Below are 25,896 nucleotides of genomic sequence, written 5' to 3' on the forward strand. Positions count from 1 at the left end.
TCTCTCCAGCCCCTCTCTCCTTTTCTGAAGTTTCCCTTTTCACAAGCTGGAGCCTTTGATGGGAGGACTCTTGCCCTCGAGTCACCTGGTGCACAGAAGGAGGGTTGTTGTTGATGATCTTCATGTCTTTAACAATTGTAAATGCTTTGTTTTTCTGTTGTTCACAGTTCTGTTTAGATGCTTTTCCTCATGGAGCTGCCCGTTGTTTGTTTCTTTTCACTGAACTCCTTGCTTTTTCTCACAGAAGATCTGAATGTTTGTGGTGAGAAATCACAGTGAAACAGTCTCAACACCCTGCCTTGAAATGTCCTCTTCCCTACAAGGTAGGCCCTTACTTTTGAATTCAGGTTAACTCAAGTTCTCTGGATACTGTCCAAGTAAAGCCAGGCTCATTGTCAGAATAGAACATGAATGCCTCAGTTCTGATCTTAAGTGTCCATGTCGCTCCATGAAACTAGGCTTTTAGAGTTCAAATTTTCCACTGCCTTTTGGTCATTGAAACAGTCACTACAATGGCCAGTTCAGGACTCCTAACAGCATTTTTGGATTTTTTTCTAGCCCAAAATTTCAAACTTTTCTACATTCCTCCTACAACCCAGGCACAAAGACTTAAGAGGCAGGTAATGCGTTTTACCATAGGAACAGCCCCAAATTTTGGTAAAACTCCCTGATTAGTTATCATGGTTAACTTGGCATAAAATAGAGTCACCTGGGAAGACTGAACCTCACTTGAAGAACAGCCAAGACCAAAGTGTCCACAGGTCATATCCATGATAGTGTCTCTTGATAAATAATTGAATATAGATGTCAAATAGTATACCAACAGTAAAGTAGTAGATAGTGAGTCCTAAAAGTTAGAGTTTCTTAGCAGGAAAACATGTCGTTGTTCATCGAGAAAGCATTTAAAATTGGCAAGTTATGGACTTCTCAGTATGAAAATTTATACTAGAAATTGTAAAAGAGCATTTAATGTTATTTCCTACAGATAAAAGAAAATACAAGCTACTTTTTTCTTATTTGCATTTATTTTATTGAGAAATATTCCCCAGCCAACAAAAATAGTAACATTTAAAAAGCTTTCAAACTATTATTTTCAAAATAATATCACGTTTCTTGTAAGAAATAAACTAACAAGATTTGACAGAATTAAGTGTAACTTTATAATTAATACTAGCAAGTTTAAATTTAACAGAAGATGAAAAATAAACTACAATTAGGATGCAACTTTTCCATAAAACGTTATTTCTAAATATATATTTTTATCGTGAATTTAGTGAATATTTTAGGTGTGTGTAAAGATATGCATCCATGTCTATTTCAAACATGTAGAAAATCAACTATCATTCGGAAAACAGAACCGTATACATTAAAGAAAAATAAAGCCATCTGTTTCTCATTTACACGGTCTCATCACGTAGATGTCAGATCTTCTCTGTCTTCTTTCATTCTTCCCACCATGCTACTGAGTTTTGTTCCTACTCACAGCCTTCAAAAAACATGTAATCCTAGGTAGAAACAAAGCCAGAGAGTTTTTCAGAGACAAAGAGTGAGAATAGGTACAGATATATAAGGGCACTCAATGCCCAATGACGCAATGTCATCCATGTAATGAGTAAATAAATAAATGTTGGAAAGTATAAATAAGCATGACCTTTCTCTTCTGATTACAATAGCAATTAAATTCCATAATTCAATTTATTTTTTCAAGTCTGTATCAGTTTAATAAATTCCCATGTACTTTCTCTAAATATTTATTTTTATATTTCTCTTGAAATCTATCCATCTTTCTTCCTAAGTTGCAATTTTTTCATCAATGATATGAGTTTATGTTTGTCAGTGTTGTGTTTCTATGCATTTCTGTGCCCATGGAGGCCTGAAGAGGGCATCAGATCCCCTTTAAATGGACTAAGAGGTGGTGGTGAGTTGCCATGTGATGCTGGAATTCAAACTAGGTCCTCTGGAAGAGCTACCAATGCCCATGACCTCCCGCCCATTCCTTCACTTTTTCTAGTTTCCTTCTAATAATGTAATGTCTCAAGTAGCATGGTCAACTTTAGACTTGGGGCAAATGCAGACTTTTCATTCAGAATGAAATACAGATCAAGCTTTCCGGCGAGGGTCAGCAACTCTCTTGTAAATATGCCTAGTGTTTCCCATACTGTTTCCTTTCTATAACTATTAAATCTTACAGAATTTATTACTTTCCCATTTTTCCTGTTCTTCTATTTCACCAACAGTAATAACTCAGTTCTTTTGCTGATCACTTATATATTATGACGCCTGTGTTGCTGCTTTTTTCAACCTGTTCCTCACAGTTCCCTCAATATTTCTCTTCAAACCTGTATTCACAGCTATTTTATTCTGCTAGCTTTGAACCAAGCAATATCCAATTTTAAATAACTTACTCAATATTTATAGAAAACTTCCTGATGTTTAAAAGATTTTGAAAACAATTTTCTTTGAATCAATACAAAAATGTGATTATATTTATGGAATATGGGTGATGTTTCAATGTGTGTGCATATTGTATAAAGTTTAATAAATATATTGCCATAAAACAAAAAATATTTATTATATATTGTAGTGGAAACTTTTGAAATTCCTTTCAATGGTTTTGAAGTCAATGCTACATTGTAGCCTCTCCTTTGCCATAGCATTCAGAATTTTATTTTTCCAGCAATAACATTTCTTCTAGAGAAAACAATTGCCATTCCCCTTTCCAGTCCTGTTTCATATCAACATAAACTCTGCAGATTGTAGTCTTCCCTACATGAAGGGTCTTTCACATCCACAGACTCTGATTTAAAATGATTCCCCAAAATTAAAGCCAAACTTACCTTTTCATTGTAAAGAACACTTAACACGCACACACACACACACACACACACACACACACACACACACACACTTTCTTTACATAAAATGTTGGTTTTATTTAACCTTTTGGCAAACAAACAAGCATAAAACAAAGCATAACTCAAAGAACAGTTCTGTAAAAAAAAATCTCAGCACCTACTCATTTTGTTTCAATAACTACTATGAGCAATCTATATCTACCTGTTCCTTTACCATGTAAAGAATAGGTAACCCCATTCTCCTAGCCACATTATTTAAAAGCAAAAATCTTTTATTAAACCAGCTCCTATTCAAGGGACAGCTATGGACAATTGTTTTTAACTAACACACCAACATAAATCCTTCATACAGTCATTGTTTGTATTCACTTGAATTCTCATGAATGGCTTTTATAGTTTCCCTGAAATGACATCCAAACACGACTCCCAGTAGGTATTATGATCACATCCTGTTTTCTTTTAGCTTTATTTTACTTTGTATCTGCTTGTTAAAAGAACAGACTGTAGGGCTATACAGGATCTTGTTTTGTTCTTATTGCATCTCCAAACCAATGTTTAAGATATCTCATGCTTCAAACCTTGCTACATAGTAGAACCACCTAGGAACTCTACCCAGACTATAAAAGCTTGGATTAAACCTCAGAGAGTTTAATTTAGTAGAGTTGGGTGCAGTCTGGGCAGGGAGAGTTTGAAGTCTCCTAAGTGTTTGTTCTGGGTAGCTAAGGCTGGGGACTACTGCTTTCGTCCAGTAATGGTCAATCTTGGCTGCATATGAGAATCCACATGGGTTATATGAAACTACTGATCATGAATTTATTTGAACTGCCAAGATACCTGTGTATATAAATATATAAATTATTTTTTCTTATCAATCCAGGAATACTCTAGAAATTGAAGTTAAAGGCATGACTAGATATATAACTTTTTTATAATTTGTGGTTATATATTACATGATAATTTAATGATTGGACAAAAATTACATTTTAATTAGATATTTTCTAATTAAGTACAGATTTAACACTTCCCCTAATATCTAATTTTATGTTTTATTAAGAAAAAAAATCCTGAAAGACAAGAACCCCTGAATAATAAAATTTGTGTTTTGTCTTATGACAAGGTATAGTCTCCTCAGAGAGAAAGTAGTCATCCACATCTGGATTTCAGGATTACATGCAATTAAAGAGCTATAACAAATTAGAATCGCATATGAAACCCATTAGTATAATAACATCACTTTGGATACGCAATCTGCCCAATCATTATGTATGATGATATCTTGTTTGTGTTTTAACAAATAAAACACTTTGGTGATCAGAGTGCAGAGCTAAGCCACTAGAGGCCAGGAAGTGGTGGCACACACCATTAATCTCAAGAATTGGGGGACAGACAGATATGTTAGTTCAAGGCCAACCTGGGCAAGACAAAATTGATCCAGTCTGAAAGAGAAACAGAGCTCATACAAAGGTGATCCCAGACCTTTAATCCCAGCACTAGGGAGGTGGAAACAGGAGATCAATGCAATCTGAGGAGCAATGTAGTTTGAGAAGCAGTACAGTCTGAGGGAGTCAGTCTGAAGAGGCAATCTGAGAAAAGGATTATCTTTTTGATCTGAGCATTGTTAAAGATCATTCAGAATTCATGCTTACAATTATGGAACAATTCTGCTAAGGATTAGCAGGGACAGACTTACTAGGAGGAAACATGCTCCGAGGGTCACAGCCTTCATCTTCACATCAAGGTCAAGCGGGAACTGGATCCCAAAGTTATCTGAGTCTGTGAAGGCCTCTTTCACACACCCCGACCACTGCTTGGATATCTTGCCGATTCTGGATTGTTCATCAAGAGATCTGATCTACAGATGTAAATAAAAATATAAGGATTTGTGGAATGCGTATAGAAAACCTCCTTTCAAAACTGGAGTAAAGTCAGACAAATATTTTATTAAAATTATGTTCAAAAGTGTTTCTCTTCTGAAATTTCTAGAGTCTAATAGATGAAACTCCTGTTCTATATACTCTGCTTTGAGAAGTGTAGCTTTCACGCAGGCTGACCACACAAATGTGGCAGAGGCTCTTTGCCACCTCTGGGTGGTGGACAGGAGGAGCATGGAATACATAAAGCCATGAAAAACCTAAAGAATAGCTGGAGACTGGAAGGGACCAACAAGAAGCTCCATGGAAGGATCTCAAGGCAGAGATGGGGTTGGACTTGATAACAAGTGGGGAGTAAAGAATACAAGAAGAAAAGTGTGTAAAATAAGATTTCCAATGCAAAAAAGGTTCTAATTTGGAGGCTCTGTGGGAAGAAGGCCAGGTGTCACATTTTACAGTAGAACAGGTAGGACACAAACTAAAGCTACTCCACAGAGGGCAGGTGAACGCTCACCAAAATATGTAAGCACAGACTTAAGTCTAAGCAGGAGGAGGTATGTCCTTTCCAAACCTTCAAAAGGCATCAGAGCAGGAAGCAGCCTTCTTTAAAGTTCTTGCCTCAGATAGAATCTCAGGAGGGATTTCCTTTTGTATGCTATAAATATGTTTTATTACCATTGGTGATTAAAGAAGCTGTTTGGCCTATGGTTTGGTAGAGTAAAGCCAGAGGGGAAATCTGAACAGAGATTAAAGAGAGAAAGTAGGCAAAGTCAGGCAGACACCATGTAGCTGCTGAAGGAGTAACATGCCAGCACTGGTAAGCCACAGTCTAGTGGTGATACACAGATGAATAGAAATGGGTTAATTTAAGATGTAAGAGTTAGCTAGAGAAATGTATAAGCTATTGGCCAAACAGTGTTGTAATTAATATAGTGTGATTATTTGGGTCTGAGTGGCCAGGAAACAAACACATAGTCTCTTACTACAAGAATTCACCAAGCAAACATGATGGAGGAAGGTCATTGGTTAATTAATAAAGAAACTGCTTGGCCCTGATAGGTTAGAACATAGGTGGGTGGAGTAAGCAGAACAGAATGCTGGGAGGAAGAGGAAGTGAGCTCAGATGTCATGCTCCCCTCTCCCGGGCAGACACGATGAAGCAAGCCGCCAGGTCAGACATATTGAATCTTTCCCAGTAAGACTGGTGCTACACAGACTACTAAATATGGGTTAAGGCAAGATGTGAGAATTAGCCATTAAGAGGCTAGAACTAATAAGCCAAGCAGTGTTTAAAAGAATATAGTTTGTGTGTTGTTATTTTGAGGCATAAGCTAGCCAGGCAGCCTGGAGCTGGGTGGCAGGAACGCAGCCCACAGCTCCTTCTACACAAACATGGGGACATTCAGAGGCAGTCAACATCTTAATATGGCTGGAGGAGGATGGCACCTTACATGCTCTGATGTTTATCTCTAACGTGAACGAAAAGTCATAAACCATTGCTCATAGAGTAGTTCTTTCATTTCACACCCACATTGGGAAGAGTGCACTTTCTCTTCCTTGAGAACTAGGTTTTCTCCTATGTCTAATTTGATGCCAGGGTGTGGCAGATGACTTGAGAGTTTACCAAGGCTAACTTGCTTGGCCTTGATGTGCATCCAATGAGCAGTTATCACCCACTGAGCTGCTGTGGGTACAGTCCTGGGACACACTTTCCTTGAGCAGATGGGAGGTCACTTCCTGTTCCATGTGAGAATCATCAACATGAGTTTCCATCAATGCACAGAAACTCGGATGGACAAAAGGCCATGATGTGAGCATAGCAATGTCAGTTTGAAGTCATGAATCATTAGAGTTGTATCAGATATGAAATAGTGATAAGCTGCCCTAAAGCAAATGCTCTTTTGTAACATCTTAGCATCTTATATGCAATAGCTGTTGTAAGCACTTAAAGCCAGACATAAAAACTTCACATATGTTTGAAGTGTGAATTAAATTATGGAAGATAAACAGTCATTTATTAATATCATAAACCCAAAACTAAGATAAACACATGAGTAGTTACCATATTTTCACAAAGAAATAACTTAAAATTAGCTGACTTTATTTTCAAATGTACATGTAATTTTATTGGAGGGATGAACAGAAAAGTAAATTGTAAATTACAGACAAAAGTAACCAGAACAAAAGGATTTTTAGCTAAATTTGAGAAGTTTTGTTTTGTTTTTCATCAAGAGAGTGTGTGTTTGTGTGCATGTGAACTTGCAGATCTTGGTGCAGGTGCAGGAGTCTGAAAACAACTTGAAGATGTCATTTTCCCCCTTCCACCACGTTAGTCCTGTGGGTAGAACTCAACTGGGCAACCTGGTAGTTGCTAAGCCACGCCTCCATGCCCAGGCACATTTTAAAGGAGACACCTGACTATCTTTGAACTAATGCACTGGCCTAAGGACAACTGTAACTGTTCTACTCACAGTTCTAATGCTATTGTTATGGGCTAGTAATATTTCCCATTTCTAAGACATGAACACTGCCAACACATACTCTGCAGGAAACAGAACAAGTGGGTGTTTCTAAGTTCTGTCAAAGACAGGACATAGATAGCATTCTAAATATAACATAAAGGAAGCAACTCATTTAAGACAAGGGGTATTGGGTGGCATCATGAAGACGGAGGGCACAATAAAATTTAAAATCTTTAAGGATATCACAAAACTCCATTTTTTAAATTAAGCACATGACAGAAAAATTTCCCTTAATAGTGTTTCTTGATTAAAAACATAAAAAAAAAATCTATCATATGTTGTGACTACTTACTACCTTCTCTGGTGCTCACACAAGCATAATGTTCTGCATAAAGAATTATCATTACAAATGTTCTTGAGTGTTTTTTTACACACACATATCATATACATATTTTTCTGTCACAGGTATTTTCTTGAAACTCTCAGCTCTGCCCTTAGCCATGGATTCTGTAAGAGGAGAAAATTACCTATCCACACCCAAATTCTCAGAGAAATCAAATCCATAGGAATGGAGGAAGAGGCGGTAAAAACTGAATGAACCTGCTCCCATATCCACCCTTCCTTTATCCCAACCATCCCATTTCCCCAACTTCCCCCCATCCTCCCCTTCTCACTTTTCTCTCCCCATCTCCCCTTATTCCCATCCCACACCACCCCCAAGATCCCAATTTTTTGCCCGTCAATCTTGTCTACTTCCCATATCCAGTAGGATGAGAAGCCAAGGACAATGGCACTGGGTTTTGATCCTACTTCATGTTCTGGCTTTGTGGGAGCCTAGCCAGTTTGGATGCTACCTTCCTAGACCTGGATGGAGGGGGGAGGACCTTGGACTTTCCACAAGGCAGGGAACCCTGACTGCTCTTCAGACTGGAGAGGGAGGGGGAGAGGAGTAGGAGGAGGGGGAGAGGAATGGGAAGAGGGGGAGGGAAATGGGAGGCTGGGAGGAGGCAGAATTTTTTTTTTCAATAAAAAAAAGAAGGTCTGAGATGGCAGCCCATGGTCTAGATAGGGGCCAGCAGTCATGTTTTCTTTAGACTATGGTTTAAAGCAACAACAAAATTAACTGAAATATTTTTAATAAATATCTTTTCTATGGCTCTTTCTTCCAAAAAGAAAAAAAACTCATTGAACCTGTAAAACAGAAACCTTGGGGAGACTGGGATTGGGGTACCAGAGTTTCCTCAAAGGGGCAGCTCTACTCAGCCTTAGAGAATCTTTCCTTGTTGGGAAATAAGTTTAGGTTTGGCACATTTTGATTTTCTAAAAAAAAAATGTGGATTTTAGATTTAACAAATTCCCCATCCTTAAATACTTGCCAGTAAAATGGAGCAACGAGGCTGGTTAGGACGTTATAATGTCAGACATATTAAAGTGCCAATGTCCTAATTTGCTCCAAGGGTTTATCAAAGCCCAGAGAAGCAGAACTATGCCTTATGCAAGGGCCACATGACCAAGCCCTGCTGGAGGCCTATAGATGCAAATACTACTGAGTTCTATGTATGTGAAATTCCTATTAATGTATTTGTGGTATAGAGTTTATTTTTATGGGGAAGGGAGAACTGACCTGCTTTTTTTAAAAGAAAAAACCTGCTAGTGAAACAGAAAATATAATACTCTTTGAAAAACGTTATGGGAATGGGTGTCTCCCTCAAAAGATCTTATTCTTTGTTTACTCTTCCTTGATGAAGTAAGTTGAAGAGTGCCAGGCAGTGAGAGGAGTCACGTGGCTCCTTTAGGCTACTGAGAGAAGACTGTGTGCCCACTGTGCTGAGAAAGCATAAGAGCAGGCTTCGAGACGGCCCCTCAGAGGCTGTTGTGAAAGACCCTGTGGAGGGTGTAGAGGAAGATGACTCACATCCAGGCATGATGGAGCAGGACAGCCTGAGGTTAGTTCACACTACTGGGAATAGGGTGTGATTTACAACTCAAGTCCTGTTTATTTGAGGAATATTCTATTTCAGATTTCCAAGCCAGAGTTCAATAGTTCAAATGGAAAATTTGGAATCTGAAACCGCAGAGAAAAGAAAAGACATGGCTTCTATTCACCACACTGAAACTTCACAACGTCAGTGGGGTTTTGGCAGGAATTCCAAGTGACAAAATTTGTGTACTTTCCCAAGAGCTGGTGAGGTTTATAATGCAGAATGAAGGAGAAAAGGACCCTAGAATTATTTTAAGTGTTTTGGTTACTCTTAGGTGAATAATACTGTGTTAACAAAAGGAAGAGTCTCTCTGCTTTTGTCTCTCTGTCTCTCTCTGTCTGTGTCTCTGTCTCTCTCTCTCTCGTGTGTGTGTGTGTATTTATGTATTCATGTTTGTGCATGAGTGGGCATACTATGTATGACATGCTGGGTATAGAGGTCAGAGGTCAAAGTTAGGTGTCTTCTATTATTGAGCACCTTATTGAAACCCGGTCTCTCTCATTGAGCCAGGCTTTTCTTTCTTTTTGTTTTCTTTTTTTTTTTTTTGAGCTAGAATGGCTGACCAGCAAGTCTTAGGAAGTGCCCCCCCTCACACATACCTGAACTGGGAGTAGAGGTGGATACCAGCACACTAGGGTTTTCCTGTGGTTGTTGGAATCCCCTTTCAGCTCCTCATATTGTACACTAAACAGGGTAGCCATTCTGCAAATCACTAGCAAAACCTATAGAATTTTTCAATGCTTGAAGGTTTTCTTTTCTTTTTTATTTATCTGAATTGACCTCTGTTTGCAGGACACTGAGAATACTCTACATTAACCTTTAATCAGAATAATGATCTTTGCTCTGAATAATCAAATGACCATTATCTAGATGGATACACATCAGCTCACACTAGGTAACACATTAAGAACATCCTTAGGACTACATTCCTTTCATTAGGAATACAGTCTTTTCATGTCAGGAAAGCACATTCTAGGAACGTTGTGATATTTCTTACCTCAAAGTCAATGTCTGTACAGCAGGTGCATGCAACACACGGACCAACGACTTTTAGAACATTCTCCTTCTTCTCATTTTGAAGAGTCAGTTTTGGCAGACAAGGGTGCCAGTTCTGAGTCACATAACCTATGGGTACACCAGGAGGAGCTTGGATTTCTATCTACAAAAACAAAAGTGCATGCTGAATGGAGCCATGGCCATACCACACAGGGTTAATAGATTCTGGAAAACTTTGTTGCTCTCCTCTCATTTGATATGGAAACTTCACACTGACCTCCTGGAGACAGCAGGGAAAGCAGCAGCTACTGCATCTCAGGGGTCTCTCCAGAGTCATGACCTCTTGGCCCAGATTGTCCAGGATCCTCAAGGTGAAAGGTCTAGCTGCTTCACAGCAGTTCCGAGTGCAGCAGTCAGTATCTTCCACAGCTAGGTAAACCATCTGCCCGAGGCTGTTCTTGATTTCAAATTTATTATTTGTTTCAAAGCCTGTTAAGACTGAAAGCACACAGGGGAAGTCCCATTCACCACTTTGTTAGGAACAGCGACTCTCTCCTAGCAATGGGAAAGGTGCCTGAGACTGCAGGAGCAGCAGGAAGTGGGAGGGAACCAGTAGAGAGATGCTCTGGACCGGAACACGTAGGACACAGCAGTGGGAAAGGAGATGAACATTAAGGTATGAAGGAAAGACGGAAGACACCCATATGCGAGACTTCCTCAGGGATGAAGCTGCATGTCCACCTCCATGGACTGTATTACAAAGGAGCTTCAGTGTCTATGAGGTGCAGTGCTGAAGGGGAAGGTGTGTGCATAAAAAATGCCCAGTCATCTCTTCTGGCAGAGTGTTGCTTTAGGACCGAGAGGGACTTTTCTAAAAGCACAGATGGAATAGTAGTAGTAGTAGTAGTAGTAGTGGTAGTGGTAGTGGTAGTGGTAGTGGTAGTGGTAGTGGTAGTGGTAGTAGTAGTAGTAGTAGTATGTGTATTCTGTTAAGTTCTTTGGACTTTTTTGGGGAATCCACCACCCAGCTCCCAAACGAATCACACACAGAGGTTTATTCTTAGCTACAAACATCCAGTCTTAGCTTGGCTTGTTTCTTGCCCACTTTTCTTAACTTATCCCTTCTGTCTTTTTCCTTGGGGCTTTCCTATTCTCTTACTTCTGTGAATCTTATTCTTACTCTGTGGATTGCTGTGTAGCTAGGTGGCTGGCCCCTGATGTCCTCCTCCTTCTCTGGCTACTTCTCCAGCAGCCCCTTCTCTCAGCTTTCTCCTTCTATATATTCTCTCTACCTGCCAGCCCCACCTATCCTTTCTCCTGCCTCTCCTATTGGCCTTTCAGATCTTTATTAGACCATCAGGTGTTCTAGACATGCAAATATTCCCAACACAGAGATGTGAAAATGAAGAGTGAAACTGGAAAGGAATCAGAAGAGGACATTGGCCCAAGGAATCAGGAAACAGGCTGTTATATATTAAGTCTGCTTGCCCTAACAAAAATAGCCTATAGATTCTTTGAAATGCAGCTATGGGACTATGATAAAAAGCAAAATCAATTCTATCTGTACTTAAGTAATTGTAACTGACCTTAAAACCCGGGACATGTTATAGAAAATCAAACAAATACAATATAATCTATATATATATCCTTTGAAAACTCATTGAATTTGTCTTTGTCTTATGAACCTGTATAAATAAAGAAGCAACCTGATTGCTAATCAATCAGAACTGCAACATTTCCCCCACCATCGAGCCAGACCCACTTCTTTTCCTCCCTGACACCTTACCTGCTGTCCAGACCTGTGAAGGTGTTTTCGAAAATCGAGCCAACTTTTCATAATGCCCTGCTAGCTAGAAGACAACACTGGTTCATACATCTTTCCCGGCTGCTTTCTGGAGGGTGTGGTGATGCACCTAGAGGCGTCTTAAGTTCTTGCTTCTGGAGACACTGGCCCCAAGGAGGCTTCTGAAAGCTCTTTTCCCACTCATATCAGGTGTGTTCTGTGAGGAGCAGCCTTGGGGGTCTGTGTTCAGTCCACCCTGAGACCACATGGCCGTTCCCCTCAGCTGGGAATCTATAGCTCCCATGTACAGATTCTCTAAGACTCCACTGTACTTCCAGCAGAAGCTGGGGTTACTAACAATTTTGTTGTTGTTGTTGTTTGAGACAGGGTTTCTCTGTAGCTTTGGAGCATGTCCTGGAACTAGCTCTTGTAGACCAGGCTGGCCTCAAACTCACAGAGATCCACCTACCTCTGCCTCCCAAGCACTGGGACTAAAGGTGTGTGCTACTAACAATGACTTTACAAATGGTCCCTGTCTTGATTCTTACAGATCATTCACTGTGGGAGCCAAACCACTGTCCAAGGCTCAGCTCAAGTCTCATAGGTTATGGGCTGGCAGAGAGTGGCAAAGAGGTAGGAGTCAGGTGAAGGGCTAGGAGAATTTAGTGCAAGCAGAGAAAGAGAGCACAAGCGTCACCTGATTCCTTTCTAAGGCGTGGGAACACACATCTGCACAGGAAGTTTGATCACCTGATTCCTTTCTAAGGCGTGGGAACACACATCTGCACAGGAAGTTTGATCACCTGATTCCTTTCTAAGGCGTGGGAACACACATCTGCACAGGAAGTTTGATCACCTGACTCTACTAGTGTCAGGAAATTATGTTCATAATCTCTTTACAGTGAAGAGAAACCTCTGTAGCCTCCTGGCTGAACTTCCCACAGAAGAGTGCTATAGGAGAGGCAACTCGCAGTCTCCTGTTTCTAGAAATACCATCAATAGAAGGGATACACACCTTCCAGAAGTTCAGTTTGCTGATGAATCAGAATCTGATCTATCTGTTACAGAAAAGAGAATGAGCATGGGATTATTTATCAAGTCTCAGTTGGATCAACATTTTACACTTTGCATTTTATTGCACATAGCATTAAATTTTTATATTTCAATGGCAAATGTTTATTTAAAGATGTATTTATTTTATGCATATGAATGTTTTGCCTACATGTATGTAAGGATGCCCCTTGTATGCAGTACTTTCAGAGGCCAGAAGTGGGAGTCAGACTCACTGGAACTGGGGCTGAAGATAGTTGTGAGGGGCCATCTGGGAGCTGGGAATCAAGCTCCCAGATGGCCCCTTACTTGATGTGTGTGAATTGATAACAATGTCCTATTTGCAGCTGAGTATTCACAACAATGAAACATTTCTAAGCCTGACTTTGAAAGCGCATAGGACATGTTAGTGCCATGTGTGCAAGGCAGACTGGAGATGGCTTGGATATCTGGGGTGTCCATAGACTGAGTACATCCACAGCCCTTTTACTTCACTGACTTTTCATACCAACCTACTATTAAACTTCATATTTTTGCTGAAATTTATTATCACTGAACTATAGTTCAGAAAGACCCAGACTTTACTCCCTCACTAGAGGCATTTATAATATTTGATTTTCTAAAGAATAAAAGCAGCTTTGTAGTCTATAAAAATACATATATGAAAAAAATTACTCTTCCCAGGCAAAGGTAGCACTTGGGAGGTAGAGGCAGGTAGATCCCATGTTCAAGGCCAGCCTGATCTACAAAGTGAGTTCCAGGATAGCCAGAGTATGCAGAGAAACCCTGTCTCAAACACAAAACAAAACAAAAATGAAAAAAGAGAAAACTTAAAAATTGCTCTTTTTTATGCACCACTAAAGATAATAACTAAAAAAAAATTTTTTTACAGTTTGTTTTCTCAAATTCCAAGGCTGAGGGTCAGTCTTGGGGGGAAAAGCCTTTGTGCTCATTACCAAAGTTCACATATAAAAAGTAAATTGCAATGACTGCTCCTTGGTTTTGAGGCTCAACAAAGCAGTTAAGATCCTCTGACACTAGTTTCCCCTTCCAAAGAACAGTGGCAATTATCTTGTGCACACATCACAAATTATCTATAAGGATTGTACTTGGGACAATGAGTAGAATAATGTATAACAAATTCTGCCTGTTGGCTGTTATCATAGGCTGAACTCACAGGAAAGAAAACACAATTATCTCACACATTGATAATTTGCTTAACTGAACTTCATTTGGGGGAACTGAGTTACTAGAAGACACAAAGGCAAATGCTACACTCTGGGGAATTTGTTGTCCAAGCACATTAGAAGTAGAAACACAGTTTTGTCTTTTGTGAGTGCTGAGCATGTGAATTTACCTGACTTAAGTATTCTAGCCCAGGTGGGCAGTTCTGAAGAGGTGGCGGTGCTGGCATCCACTGGGTATTCACGAGGACGATAGCCTGGCTTCTTTGAATAGGAAGCTGGGTTGCATTATAACCTCCACTGCCAGTTGTTGCGACTGTGTAGCCAAGCTGAGGCCCCGGGTAAGCAGGCTGGGGACCTTGGTAGCCAGTCTGGAGTGCAACAGGGTGTCCAGTATGTGCCGAAGGTTCTGGAATCGAAGCAAAACAACAAGAACAACAACAAAAAAGACTCACAACTTCATAGAGAAAAAGAATCATCAGTTCATATAGATTTGTCCTGTGATCTCTCTACTCACAAGGTCTGGTCTATGGCGTTTAAGGCTTCTCAATACAGTATCTGTGGTTTATCCCTGCTTCTAATTATAAATATGAAGAATAAACAGCCAAGTTTATTGTTACACTAGTCACATCAGCCAAGATGTGGAGTCAGCCTACATACCTACCGACGGATGATGAAGAAAATTTAACACACACACCTACACAGATATAGATAGTGATATAGATACAGGTATTATGGATCTAGATATGGATAAGGGTGGATTCAGCCATAAAGAAGCATGAAATCATTTGTAGGAGGAAGTATGAAACTAGACATCACCATATAACGAGCCACAAGTCAGAGAGATGCACCGGTGTTTCTGTCACCAAGAAATGACTCTGGATCATAGTGATTTTCTGTTTATTTACATTTTTAGACAAATTTCTTTTATCTGAACTCTGAAATGAACTATAATATATTTCTCTTTATAGCTTCTACTTGTGTATCACCCCTGGAGTGCGTGTGGACACACATGCACACAGGTTTAGAGCAACAGAACAAAGCTCACAACAATTTTAAAAATTAAATAAGCAGACCAAGTAACACATTGCACTGTGAGACCGATATACCCGAGTATCATGTCCTTTGCTCACAATTCATCCCCCATCAGCCTTGTGTACCACCCCAAGATCTTCCCACTGGGTTCTGACCAGTCCCCAAAATAGTGCAGTTTGCTTTTGATCTTATATAGACATGTTTTTTAAATCTAGATTCCACAAATATAATTTTTTTTTAAATAAGTAGGATATCTGTCTTTGGAAATCTGGCTTGTATCACTATCTCTGTTTTTGTTGTTGTTATTATTTTGCTTTTTGGTATTTGTTTGTTGAAATGGTTTTACTCTACTGCCCTGGCTGGCATGTCTTTAACTTGCTATGTGGGCCAAACTTGTGCCAAACTCACAGAGCTCCATCTGCCTCCCAAGTGTTGGGATTAAAGGTAGACACCACCACACCCAGCCTGATTTGTATCTCTTAATATGGTGCTGTCCAGTTTCATCCATTTTCTACAAATGACATAATTTTCACTCTTCTTTCTGACTGAATAAAACCTGTGTGTGTGTATGTATGTCTATGAGAGCATATTCATGGGCTTATTGAGTGTTGTTCAGTCATCTGTTGATAAGCATCTAGAGGGACTCCATATTTTGGCTATTACGAACAGTATGGTAATAACTATGGATAAATGTTTGCCTGTGGTATGTTGACAGATTCCTTTATGAGGGGATCATGCGATAATCCCATTTTAATCTTTGGAGGGACCTCCAATGCTATTTTTTTTTTTATTGACTGTGTTACTTTCCCAGAACTACAATAAGTCCCCATCCCCCATCATTGAAGAGGATTGAGGGGGCCCCTGCAGGTGTTATACATAGAAGGGAACCATGCAAAAGAAAGAAGAAAACCCAGTGCACATTGACTTCATCAACCTGCATCAGACTTCCAGGTGATGTGGGAAAGTCATATGTCTATCTGTTGCTTTCATTGGTTAATTAATAAAGAAACTGCTTGGCCTGATAGGTCAGAACATAGGTGGGTGGAGTAGACAGAATAGAATCCTGGGAAGAAGGGAAGTGGCGCAATGGAGCCAGCCGCCAGGTCAGACATGCTGAATCTTTCCTGGTAAGACACCACCTCATGGTGCTACACAGATTATTAGAAATGGGTTAAGCAAGATATGAAAGTTAGCCAAGAAGAGGCTAGATATAATGGGCCAGGCAGTGTTTATATGAATACAGTTTGTGTGTTGTTATTTTGGGGCATAAGCTAGTGAGGCAGACGGGAGCCGGGCCCCAGGAACACAGCCCGCTGCTCCTTCTACATCCAGAACTCTGTTAAAAGGCAGTTTATTTTCAAGGTATTTAAGCCCAGTATTGTGGGATATTTGTACACTGTGATAATGTATTGCTGTAATTGGTGTAATAAAAAGCTGAACTACCAATAGCTTGGCAGGCAGGAGAGGTGGGTGAAACTTTCAGGCAGTACAGAGCGGTGAGGTATCAAGTCACTCAATGAAACATAGATTTAAAAACATGGGTTAAGTTATAAGAACTGGTTAGAGGGAAAAGCTAAGTAAGCTAAGGCCAGGCTTTCATAATGAATAATTAAGTCTCTCGTGTTGTTATTCGTAAGCTGGTAGTCCAAAGAAGAATCCATCTGCACAGTACAATATGAGGAAAGTTTCCTGGTGTAATACAGCTCTACTGAACAAGAAAGCAGAATTACTTTGAAACTCAACTCAGGAAATGCATCATTTCTTCCAAAAAAAAAAAAAAAAGAAAATGGATTCTAGAGATAGACTTCCTGTATCTTAAGGGCCTACGGAAGGGCCTGGCCTGTCTCGATGATAAAGATGCTTAGAAGTCATGTGGGCATTAGCCACCTCTGGTCCTAATTATGGGAGTTTGGCGGAGACTCTGACTGTAAGGGTCATTTAGATTGTTAGTCACCTCCTGGTTGTACTAGCTTGATATAGCCTGGCCTGACAAGATCACAAGGCAGTTAATCATTTCCACTTCTCAGGTTTCAGGATGGAAGAACAGGTTTTTCATCTTTCCCAAACCAAGCTACCTTTTCTAACACACTCCATGCCTGATACGAACTGAATTTATCATGTATGCCGATTTTAAGTTAGCTGTAAGGCTAATTATACTGTTCTATGGGTGTCTAGGTTAAATTATGGACAATCTAGGAATTCTCCAAGTATTGTATGTAGGAGAACTCAGAACAGCGTTCTCAACCCAGGCCCCACATTACCAACACCTGGCTTTTTGGAAATTACCAGCCATTGTTCAGAGGTGTGGTTTAATTTCCCTGTGAATGTTCTCTGTATTAGTATTTTTAAATGAAAATTAATGACAGCCATGGTTGTGAACTGCTGCCTTAGAGCTTTGGAGCTTAGCCAGTTCCTATTCCTTTAATTGCCAACATCTGGATTAAATCAGAGACCCCTGGGGAGTTTTCTAAGACAATTACACAGGCTCGTCAGCTCCCAAGCCAATCTGTTTACTCAGAAAAGAAAACTGAATGCTTGTACCCTTCTGCTCAACCTTTGATATGAAGCCCCAGAGTGCTCTTTGAGGATCTGGAGAGCCTGTTACTGGTAAACCCAGGTATCCCATCAACATTGGCCTTGACAAAAGTCCAGTAATGCTGACATTTGCATTTACCTAGATCTCTGAAATAGTTTACTGCTGGAAAAGATAAATGAACATCTAGTATGTATTGTATGTGACTAAAGAACGGGGCAGCATGTATGAAGTCATTGCATGTGTTGCAAAGTGAAAATGAGGCTTACTATGAAGTGGGGACATTTTTGCTATAGGTCGCTTTCAGTTTAATGTTTTTATTATTGTTCACAGAGTACAATTAATTCTAAATACATGGTTCAAAAACACCCACAGTTAAATCTTTTAGACATCATCACATGAAGCACTATCAGCACCGATGAGCAGCCAACAAACATTTTACTTACTATCTGTATCAATATTTATTGTCAACATTGTATTTCACGAGTAAATATAAAATGTGCATTGCATTAGTTCTTCACAATGTTTACTGTCCTTCAAAAATAAAAATTATTTCTTTGGAAAGCATGTATAATCTAAAAGCAAAACCTAGGTCACTAACATTTTTTTCAATCTAATTTTTTAAAAAAAAATTACTAAAATAAAGACATAGTCACCACCTTTTTCTCTCTCTTGGGAACATCAATTGATTACTGTTATATATATATTTTTTTTCTTCAAGTATTTTACCTTGGAATGCTGCTGGTGGATACTGAGGGACATACCCAGCTGGCAAGTGTGTTCCTGGGCGGGGAGCTTCCATTGGCATGCCTGCAGATCAGAGAGAGTACACGTTTATCTGTTTAAACGAGATGTGCATTGGGAAGATGTGTGAGGCTGAACCGAAACATGCAAAGACAATTCAGCACATGAAGATGTGCCTGTAAAAGAACCAGCACGGGGAACAGAATCCTGTGTGCAGCAACTTCTCTTCTAGGTAGCTTGAGGCAGCTCTGTGACGGGGCTGAATTCCCAAGATTTGTCATTTGTGACATTAGACCAAAGATAATTTTAAAAGCATACATAGACATTGTAGAAAACAATAAAACTCCCTGTATGTGATGATGGTAACAGCTAGAAATGTGGGATTGAAGCCAGGCGGTGGTGGCACACTCCTTCAATCCTAGCACTCGGGAGGCAGAGGCAGGCAGATCTCTGGGAGTTAGAGGCCAGCCTGGATGGGCACCAAAGCTACAGAGAAACCCTGTCTCGAAAAAAAAAAAAGAAAAGAAAAGAAATGTGGGATTGTTTTTTTAATAACTATTTTCACTAATTCTTCGAGAATTTCATACAAAGTATTTTTGACACCTTCTCTCCAATTCCTCACTGAACTCCTCCCAGGAGAGCTCAAACTGGAGGCAATGGTTTACTAAACTATGAATGAAGAGTCTGTAATCATTGCCCTGAGACTTAATTTTAGGGTCCTCATGCCTTCTGTTAAGAGCACTTGCTGCTGTTCAGAGGGCTCAGTTCGGCTCCCAGCACTCACCCTGGGCAGTTCACAACTACCTGTGAAGCTGTGAAGCTGGTTCCAGTGGCTGAACACTCTTGGCCTCTGGGGGTATCTGCTCACATAGACACACACACACACACACACACACACACACACACACACACACACACACACACACACACAAATAAGAAAACAAATCTTTAGCACATCTACTTTTGTGTTACCATTTTAAAGCTTACCCTGAACCTCTACTACTGGGGCTGTGTTGTTATATGTTTGGTTTTGTTGTCTCTGTTTCTTTGTGCTTTGTTTTGTTTTGTTTAGGGAGGGGTGTTTGGGACATGATTTCTTGGCATCTATGAAACCAGTCCTGCAACTCCCTCTATAGACTAGGCTGGCCTTAAACTCACAGAGACAGAGACCCACCTTCCTCCCAAGTGCTGGGATTAAAGGCCTGTGCCACCCATTCCCCACTCCGTGTTTTTTTTTTTTTTTTTTTTTTTTTTTTTTTTTAATTGTCCACAGTCAGCAGCTCCTTAAGCAACTCAAGGGCAGCCCTCTGAGCGGGATTCTGTTCCCTCGGGCACCTACTCTTTCAAAACTACCAAGGAAAGCTTTATCTAAATCTAAAGAACTCACAGTTTAAGGCTTGAGATGGAATTCTTCTCGGTCAGAGAAGCTGAAGAGCAAGCAGCTAATCTTCTCCCTTGGCTGGCGTCTTCCAAACAACGCCGCCTTCCTTTACTCGGCTCCCACTTAAAAATCATTCCTGCGCCTGGTTCCTCCCTACCACTTCCTGCCAGATACTTGCTGACACAGCCTCCTGCTCGTAGGTTAATTTTATTTTAATCAAACACACCTTTTAATTGTTAACAAAAGCGGCAGGAAAAGAAATGCAACTTTAAAATATTATTCCCCAACAGGGCTGAAGTGTACAGTTTCTGTTTGGGTGAGAACTTCACCCCAGCCGCTGGCATCCATATATCTACAGTCTAAAATAAAATGTTCAGGAGGAAGCTCCACTCCAAGTCCCCTCCCCCATCCCTCTCCAAACCTTGCTTCATCTTCGAAAGCTGCCAAATGATGACCCCCTCCCCCAGAGATGCTCAATACCACTCCATGGGGTATTTAAACTGCCTCCCCAGAAAACAGACATGTGGTTTTTCCAGTCTTCCTTTCTGTATCCTCTCTTGAGGGCTGGAAAAATCATCCCAGAGAGTTGTATCCATCAAACCCAGGCCTTTTCTAATTCGGTCTGATTTGGATTGTTGCATCGGCAGAAAGGCTTATTGGAGCAGAGAAACTTTTCAGTTTCTAAATCATAACTAACTGACTTCTAAAAACTATGCTATTCACTTACAGTCAAGTAACACATTACTTCTATATATCTATATACCTATATATAGAATATATATATATCTTCTATATATTATGTCTTGAATCATCTTACTATGCGCACAAATGTTTTAGTACACTACTTCTTCATAGACACATCTCTCTAGAGAGTCATTTACCCACCTCAAGCAGTCAATAAATATAAAGTGGACTATATAAAGTATCTATGCTACTTTTGGTTACACACTGGGTGATGATGGCTCTGTCCTTACAGAAATTATGATCTAGTAGACATTACACTTTATTTTCTCCTCCATTTCTTGCTGGGTTCTTGACTATAAATTCAAATGTTTCCATTGTTGAATTATAGAAACATGGCCTTAACATAGAAGGAACCATTCTGGCTTCCAAACTGATATTTTTGACATGGTGCTCTTCTGTGGACTTTTAAATATCACTCAACTCATTCATTTATGTGTGTTCATGAGAAAGGCTAGATTGAAGTCATTCTCCTTTTTGAAACCAATAGAAAGTCTTTATTAGCAGGCCAGAGTGGTTTTCAGGGTTCTACTGGGTGATCAGTTTCCTGATATAGAACCGAGAGCCTTTCTCAGGGTGAGCTTTTAAAGCACAAAAACCACATCTTAAGTTTGCATACTTTAATAAATAAGAACACTTAGACAGAAGCAGAATTAAAGAAGCCAAAAAGCAACGTTAGTACATTTAAAGGTTTTCCCTGTTCTCTAGGATGCAATTCAACTGCACTGATCAGACTGCTGAAGCGATGAGCCTGACCCAGAGAAAGAACCACACCCCTCTACGCCTTCCAACTTCCCAATGCTCTTACATCCCTGAGGTACCCTTTAGTTTACTCCTCTAGACCCCTATGGCAGGCATGCTATATTAGGCCAGTAGTCTCCACATCATTTAATAGAATCAAGCAAGGTATGTTCTTTGTACTAGAGGATAGAAGATTACCAGGTGTTAAATTGGGAGCATAGTCCCCAGCCCCTGGCTTCTGTCCCGGCCAACCTGACCTGGGAGTTACTTTGCTCTGGACTCCAAATCCCAGCATGCCAGGTCCTGATCCCCAACAGGGTATTTAAGTGGGACCCCAGAGGAGAAACACGTGGTCTTTGGGTCTTCATGGGTTCTCTGCTCTCCTGTCTCCCCGCCATGGGCTCTGCCACCTGAGAGCGTCATTCTTAATAAAACGATGGGCATTTTGATTTGGTTTGATTTGACCTAATTGAATTTCTTGCGCCGGCGGAGCTGCCCTTTTCTTATTATTTTTTAGTTAACACCAGGGAAGTGGCTATACAATTGCATCTATATGTAAATATGTTACTAGGTTGTATGCCTGTCATCTTATAATTTTATTTTTTGAAAGTTTCCCTGGCCAGGAAAGATTGTAGCTGGTGACAAGTGTTATTGTTGACCTCTGGAGATAGGTAGATTTAGGCTGCAAATTCCCTAAAGCATTTGATAACCTGTATCCTAAAATTCATTACAAATATAGCCCCACTGAAAAGTTAGTTCATAGAAAATAGTGATTGCATCAGTAGTCTCTTTTCTGCTGCTGTGAACGAGTGCCCCAACAAAAAGCAACCTAGAGGAGGAAAAGGTTTCCTTTAGCTTATGCTTCCAGGTTGAATCCATTCTTCTTTTTCAATTGTTCCATAACGACTTCAGCAGTATAGAGTCCACGGCAGCCATAAATTCAGGAAACAAAGGATCCCTTACTCAGATTCCTGTAGCAGACCATAAGTTGTCGCAGATCTCTGACATAACAAACTATTCCCCCCTGCTTCTCAGTGGTAGATGCTTAGTCCTGGTGCTTAGCCCTCCCTTCTGTTAAAGCCACACCTGTAGCTCCACTCCCTCCCTGGGTCTCGGAGCACATCTGAAGGAAACACTCCAATTCTGATGAGACATATCTGAACTGGAATGGCACAGGTTAGTGCCCTGTAACAATCGCTGTTTCAACAATATAAACGGCACACCTAACTCGAAACAGATGGACTCAGCAGGTTTCTGAGGTCTCTGAGGTTTAGGTAGCAAAGAAAGGATTCTAATTTTAGGAGTCCCAAGAGGAATTCATGTGAAGAGAAATTAAGATAATGGGTAGAGGTTCCCATATACCAAAAACATAATAATTACAGGTTAATTTCTGTATTAGCAACATAAAAATAATAGGATTATTATATTATCTGGAAGATAGCACCTTCCTTTTACATACGTCTATTTCTATTTATGCACTATTTGCAAAATTATTCTCATTTATGCAGAACTTATATTTAGACATACAAATACACATACTTATATATTACATATATATATGTACCTGTGTAAAACAAAAAAATTAAATGTGACCTTAGCCAAATGCTTCTTTCTAAATTGAATTGAGCCATTGTGAAGCTTCTAACATATAAAGTAACTTAAGTCAACATGCATTTACATTTTAAAACTTTTCTGAAATTTTATACAAAGTCAGTCAATGTTGAAGTTGTTAATAAAGATCAACTCCTTGGGGGAAATCTAAGGGCGATGGTTTAATATATTTATCAAGGTCAACTTGATTTGAGACACATTTTTTTTTTTTTTTGCTATTTCTACAAAGGCAAAAGGAAGGAAAAAAATCCTTCTTTTTTTTCCTCTAACAAGGCAAAATCTTTTGTTAAACGTGTAATAGAGGTGCTGTAGAGATGGTTCAAAGGTTAACAGCACCAGCTGCTCTTCCAGAGGTCCTGAGTTCAATTTCCAGGCACCACATGGTGGCTCACAACCATCTATAATGAGATCTGGTGCTCTCTTCTGGCCTGCAGGCAAAACACCGTATACATAAAAATAAATAAATAAATAAATAAAAATCTTAAAAAAAAGTGATAGATTACACATTTGCTTTAAAAATTTCTGCGGAGGAAAAGCACAGAGCGTTATGATGGGTGCTCACTTAAGTCAGTGTGATGAAAATTTGCAAAGGTGTGAGTCTGAGGAATGTTAGAATGGACTCGTTGTTTAGAGTTATCATTTTTTAATTTGTGGGACGAGAATAAACCTTGGGTATGTAAAATGTACACAGAAGCATAAAACTGTTCATCTGAAATGTATTCTACATATACAATCTGTTTACCAACAAACCTAATATTTAGCTTTCTCAAAGGTTTTAAGGGAAAAATGTATAGCATTGGATATTGTTGCAATATCATCATCATCTCTGTTACTATAGTATCGAGAATAGCATTGGATTCTGTAGCATAAAAAAACACAAAATAAGAATAAAAGATAAAACACTGTGGCAGAAAACATAACTAGATTTAACTTAATAGTGGGAATATTGAAGTTGTTTATAGTCTTTGTCCATGGTTTAAACAGTTCGATTCGACCTGTCTGTAAAGTTTCAATCTGTCCCATTTTTTTTTTTAACAAGACCGTTTTCTTTACTGACGGTCCTTGGCTAGTGAAGGTTTTGCAAATTTCAACAGAAATTTTAAGGGTCACTGCCCGTCATTCTCATCTTACCTCCATGTCGGAAAAGCACCAAAGTCTATCTTCTGCAAGGAGAGGTGGAGGTAAGTTGTTTTTTTTTTATTTTATTAAAAAAATTTTTTTTTTTACATTTTCAATTCAGTTAACAGTTGAATTAGAATGAAAATTGTGGAACTTTATAACCACATATATGAGATGGAAATATTTTTCTTCTCTTTTAAAAATCTCTTAGGTTTAGCTATGCTAAGCTGAGAAGTCTATTGCAAGTGAGAAACTGAGAATATGACGAAAAAATGGGAATCTGTAAATTGTGTGTCCTGGAACTCGCTCTGTAGACCAGGCTGGACTCAAACTCAGAGATCCACCTGCCTCTCTCTCCCATGTGCTGGGATTCAAGGCCTGTGCCACCACTGCCTGGCAGTTTTCACCATCTTAATGGTTCTCTTCTCTCCTCTAATATACCTGCTTGATTCAGGGTTCCACGGACTTGTGAAGGAGTGTGTGCCTGATGTGATCTTTGCCAACAGGATGTAATATGGAAGGCTAGGCGTACAGAGAGAAGAATGAAGAGAAAAGAGCCATCTACTACTTCCTAACCATTATTTATGACATGCACATCCCTATTTGGTATCCTCTGCCACAAATGGCATGGGGTACATTTGAAAACACCTTCACAAACCGCATCCTCTGGTCAGGGTAATGACAAGCAGAAGTATGAGGTTAGAAGCAGTCACCGGACCAGAATTGATATGTTAAACATGTTTAATAACATCTGCTGCGAGAGATAGAAGCAAGCAGATTCTCAGAGAGAATGATCCTCCTGAGAGGGATAAGGTGTCTGAAACAGATAAGAACAATTGCTGGGTCTTAGTGCATGTGGGCTCTTTGCATTTCAGTTGTGGGCACTCCATTGTCTGGTTAAGTAAGAAGATAGCATTACCAGTCCTTCTGGAGAGTGGTCCTTGAAGGGGAGGTTGTCTGGGACACTAGAAGTTCACCTCTAATTTGTGTGACAAATCTCACAAGGACTAGGTCCAGCTACTAGCAGTCAAGGACTGATTATTTGAGTTGTGAAGGGGGTGTTTTTGTTTTTGGCCTTTTGTCTCTGTAATTAATATTTTTACAAATGTACACAGATGCCTCCCATATCAGGACAAGGCTGATGACCTCCGTTGAGCTAGGACTCTTCTCCGAATTAAACAGGAAAACTTGTTGACAACCTAAAGACCAGCCTCAAGTAGAAAGCCAAAGAACACCTCTAAATACACGATGGAAAATGGAAGGCCGGTCTCTTTGTTAAAAGATGCAAGGAAAAATAACCCTAAACCCCTACCTGCCTGCAGGCAAACCTTACTGAGCTAGTTTTACCTCTCCAGCCAGAGTCCCTTCCTTGGCCCTGGGCCCACTTTCACTTTCCAGGCCTCTAGGACACCTTTCTCAACCTCTAGCCCACTTCTCCACCCTCAGATTCCTCTTCCCGGGACTTCGGAATTTTTGTGTCCTGCGAGGGCCACAGATCCTCTTGGGACAGATAGGGCTTACCGTCGTTAAGCAGCAAATCCTGGAACCCAACCAGCAGTGGCGCTGCTCTCCTGACCCCTCTGTGAAAAGCAAGCGTGCTGCACTCCACTAAAGGGGGGAGAAAAGCTCCCAGAAGTGACTCAGCTGCTGGTGCCTAAGGTTTTGTTTTCCTGAGTTTTGCGTATAAAATGATTTCCTTTCCCCACCGGAAAGTTACGCCCCTGTAGTCTAGGTAAAGTTCAACCAAACAGCGAGCTGAGCTCTGGGGCCCTCACTGCCCCTCCCGCTCCCAGCTCTGGGCTAGAAGT

The 25,896-nt window shown here is 40.0% G+C and overlaps 1 protein-coding gene across 2 annotated transcripts; it reads right to left on the reverse strand.

The window, feature by feature from the left end:
* Nucleotides 1-1,003: 1,003 nt before the first annotated feature.
* Nucleotides 1,004-25,791, reverse strand: LOC142845724 (phospholipid scramblase 2). Of its 2 annotated transcripts, none has more exons than XM_075964999.1 (8): nt 25,610-25,791; nt 18,481-18,561; nt 14,357-14,592; nt 12,965-13,007; nt 10,444-10,664; nt 10,168-10,329; nt 4,546-4,707; nt 1,004-1,505 (listed from the first exon to the last, which is right to left on the reverse strand). In XM_075964999.1, exons 2-8 carry the CDS (start codon nt 18,557-18,559, stop codon nt 1,476-1,478), a joined length of 933 nt encoding a protein of 310 aa, XP_075821114.1. In that variant the 5' UTR covers nt 18,560-18,561; nt 25,610-25,791; the 3' UTR covers nt 1,004-1,475. The 2 variants fall into 2 exon arrangements, with proteins under 2 accessions (XP_075821114.1, XP_075821116.1); XM_075965001.1 differs by lacking the exon at nt 25,610-25,791 and adding an exon at nt 19,883-20,021.
* Between the last annotated feature and the right edge of the window lie 105 nt (nt 25,792-25,896).

The sequence above is a fragment of the Microtus pennsylvanicus genome, chromosome 3 (assembly GCF_037038515.1).
Source record: "Microtus pennsylvanicus isolate mMicPen1 chromosome 3, mMicPen1.hap1, whole genome shotgun sequence".
Lineage (NCBI taxonomy): Eukaryota > Metazoa > Chordata > Mammalia > Rodentia > Cricetidae > Microtus > Microtus pennsylvanicus.

What these genes read in the sequence shown, in the direction of transcription:
- LOC142845724 (XM_075964999.1), bottom strand. Translation starts at nt 18,559, where the DNA reads ATGCCAATGGAAGCTCCCCGCCCAGGAACACACTTGCCAGCTGGGTAT. An exon ending in TTCCCTGCTGTCTCCAGGAG is followed by an intron (nt 10,330 to 10,443) that starts GTCAGTGTGAAG and finishes TTGTTTTTGTAG; the next exon opens with ATAGAAATCCAAGCTCCTCC. An exon ending in GTACAGACATTGACTTTGAG is followed by an intron (nt 4,708 to 10,167) that starts GTAAGAAATATC and finishes TTACATCTGTAG; the next exon opens with ATCAGATCTCTTGATGAACA.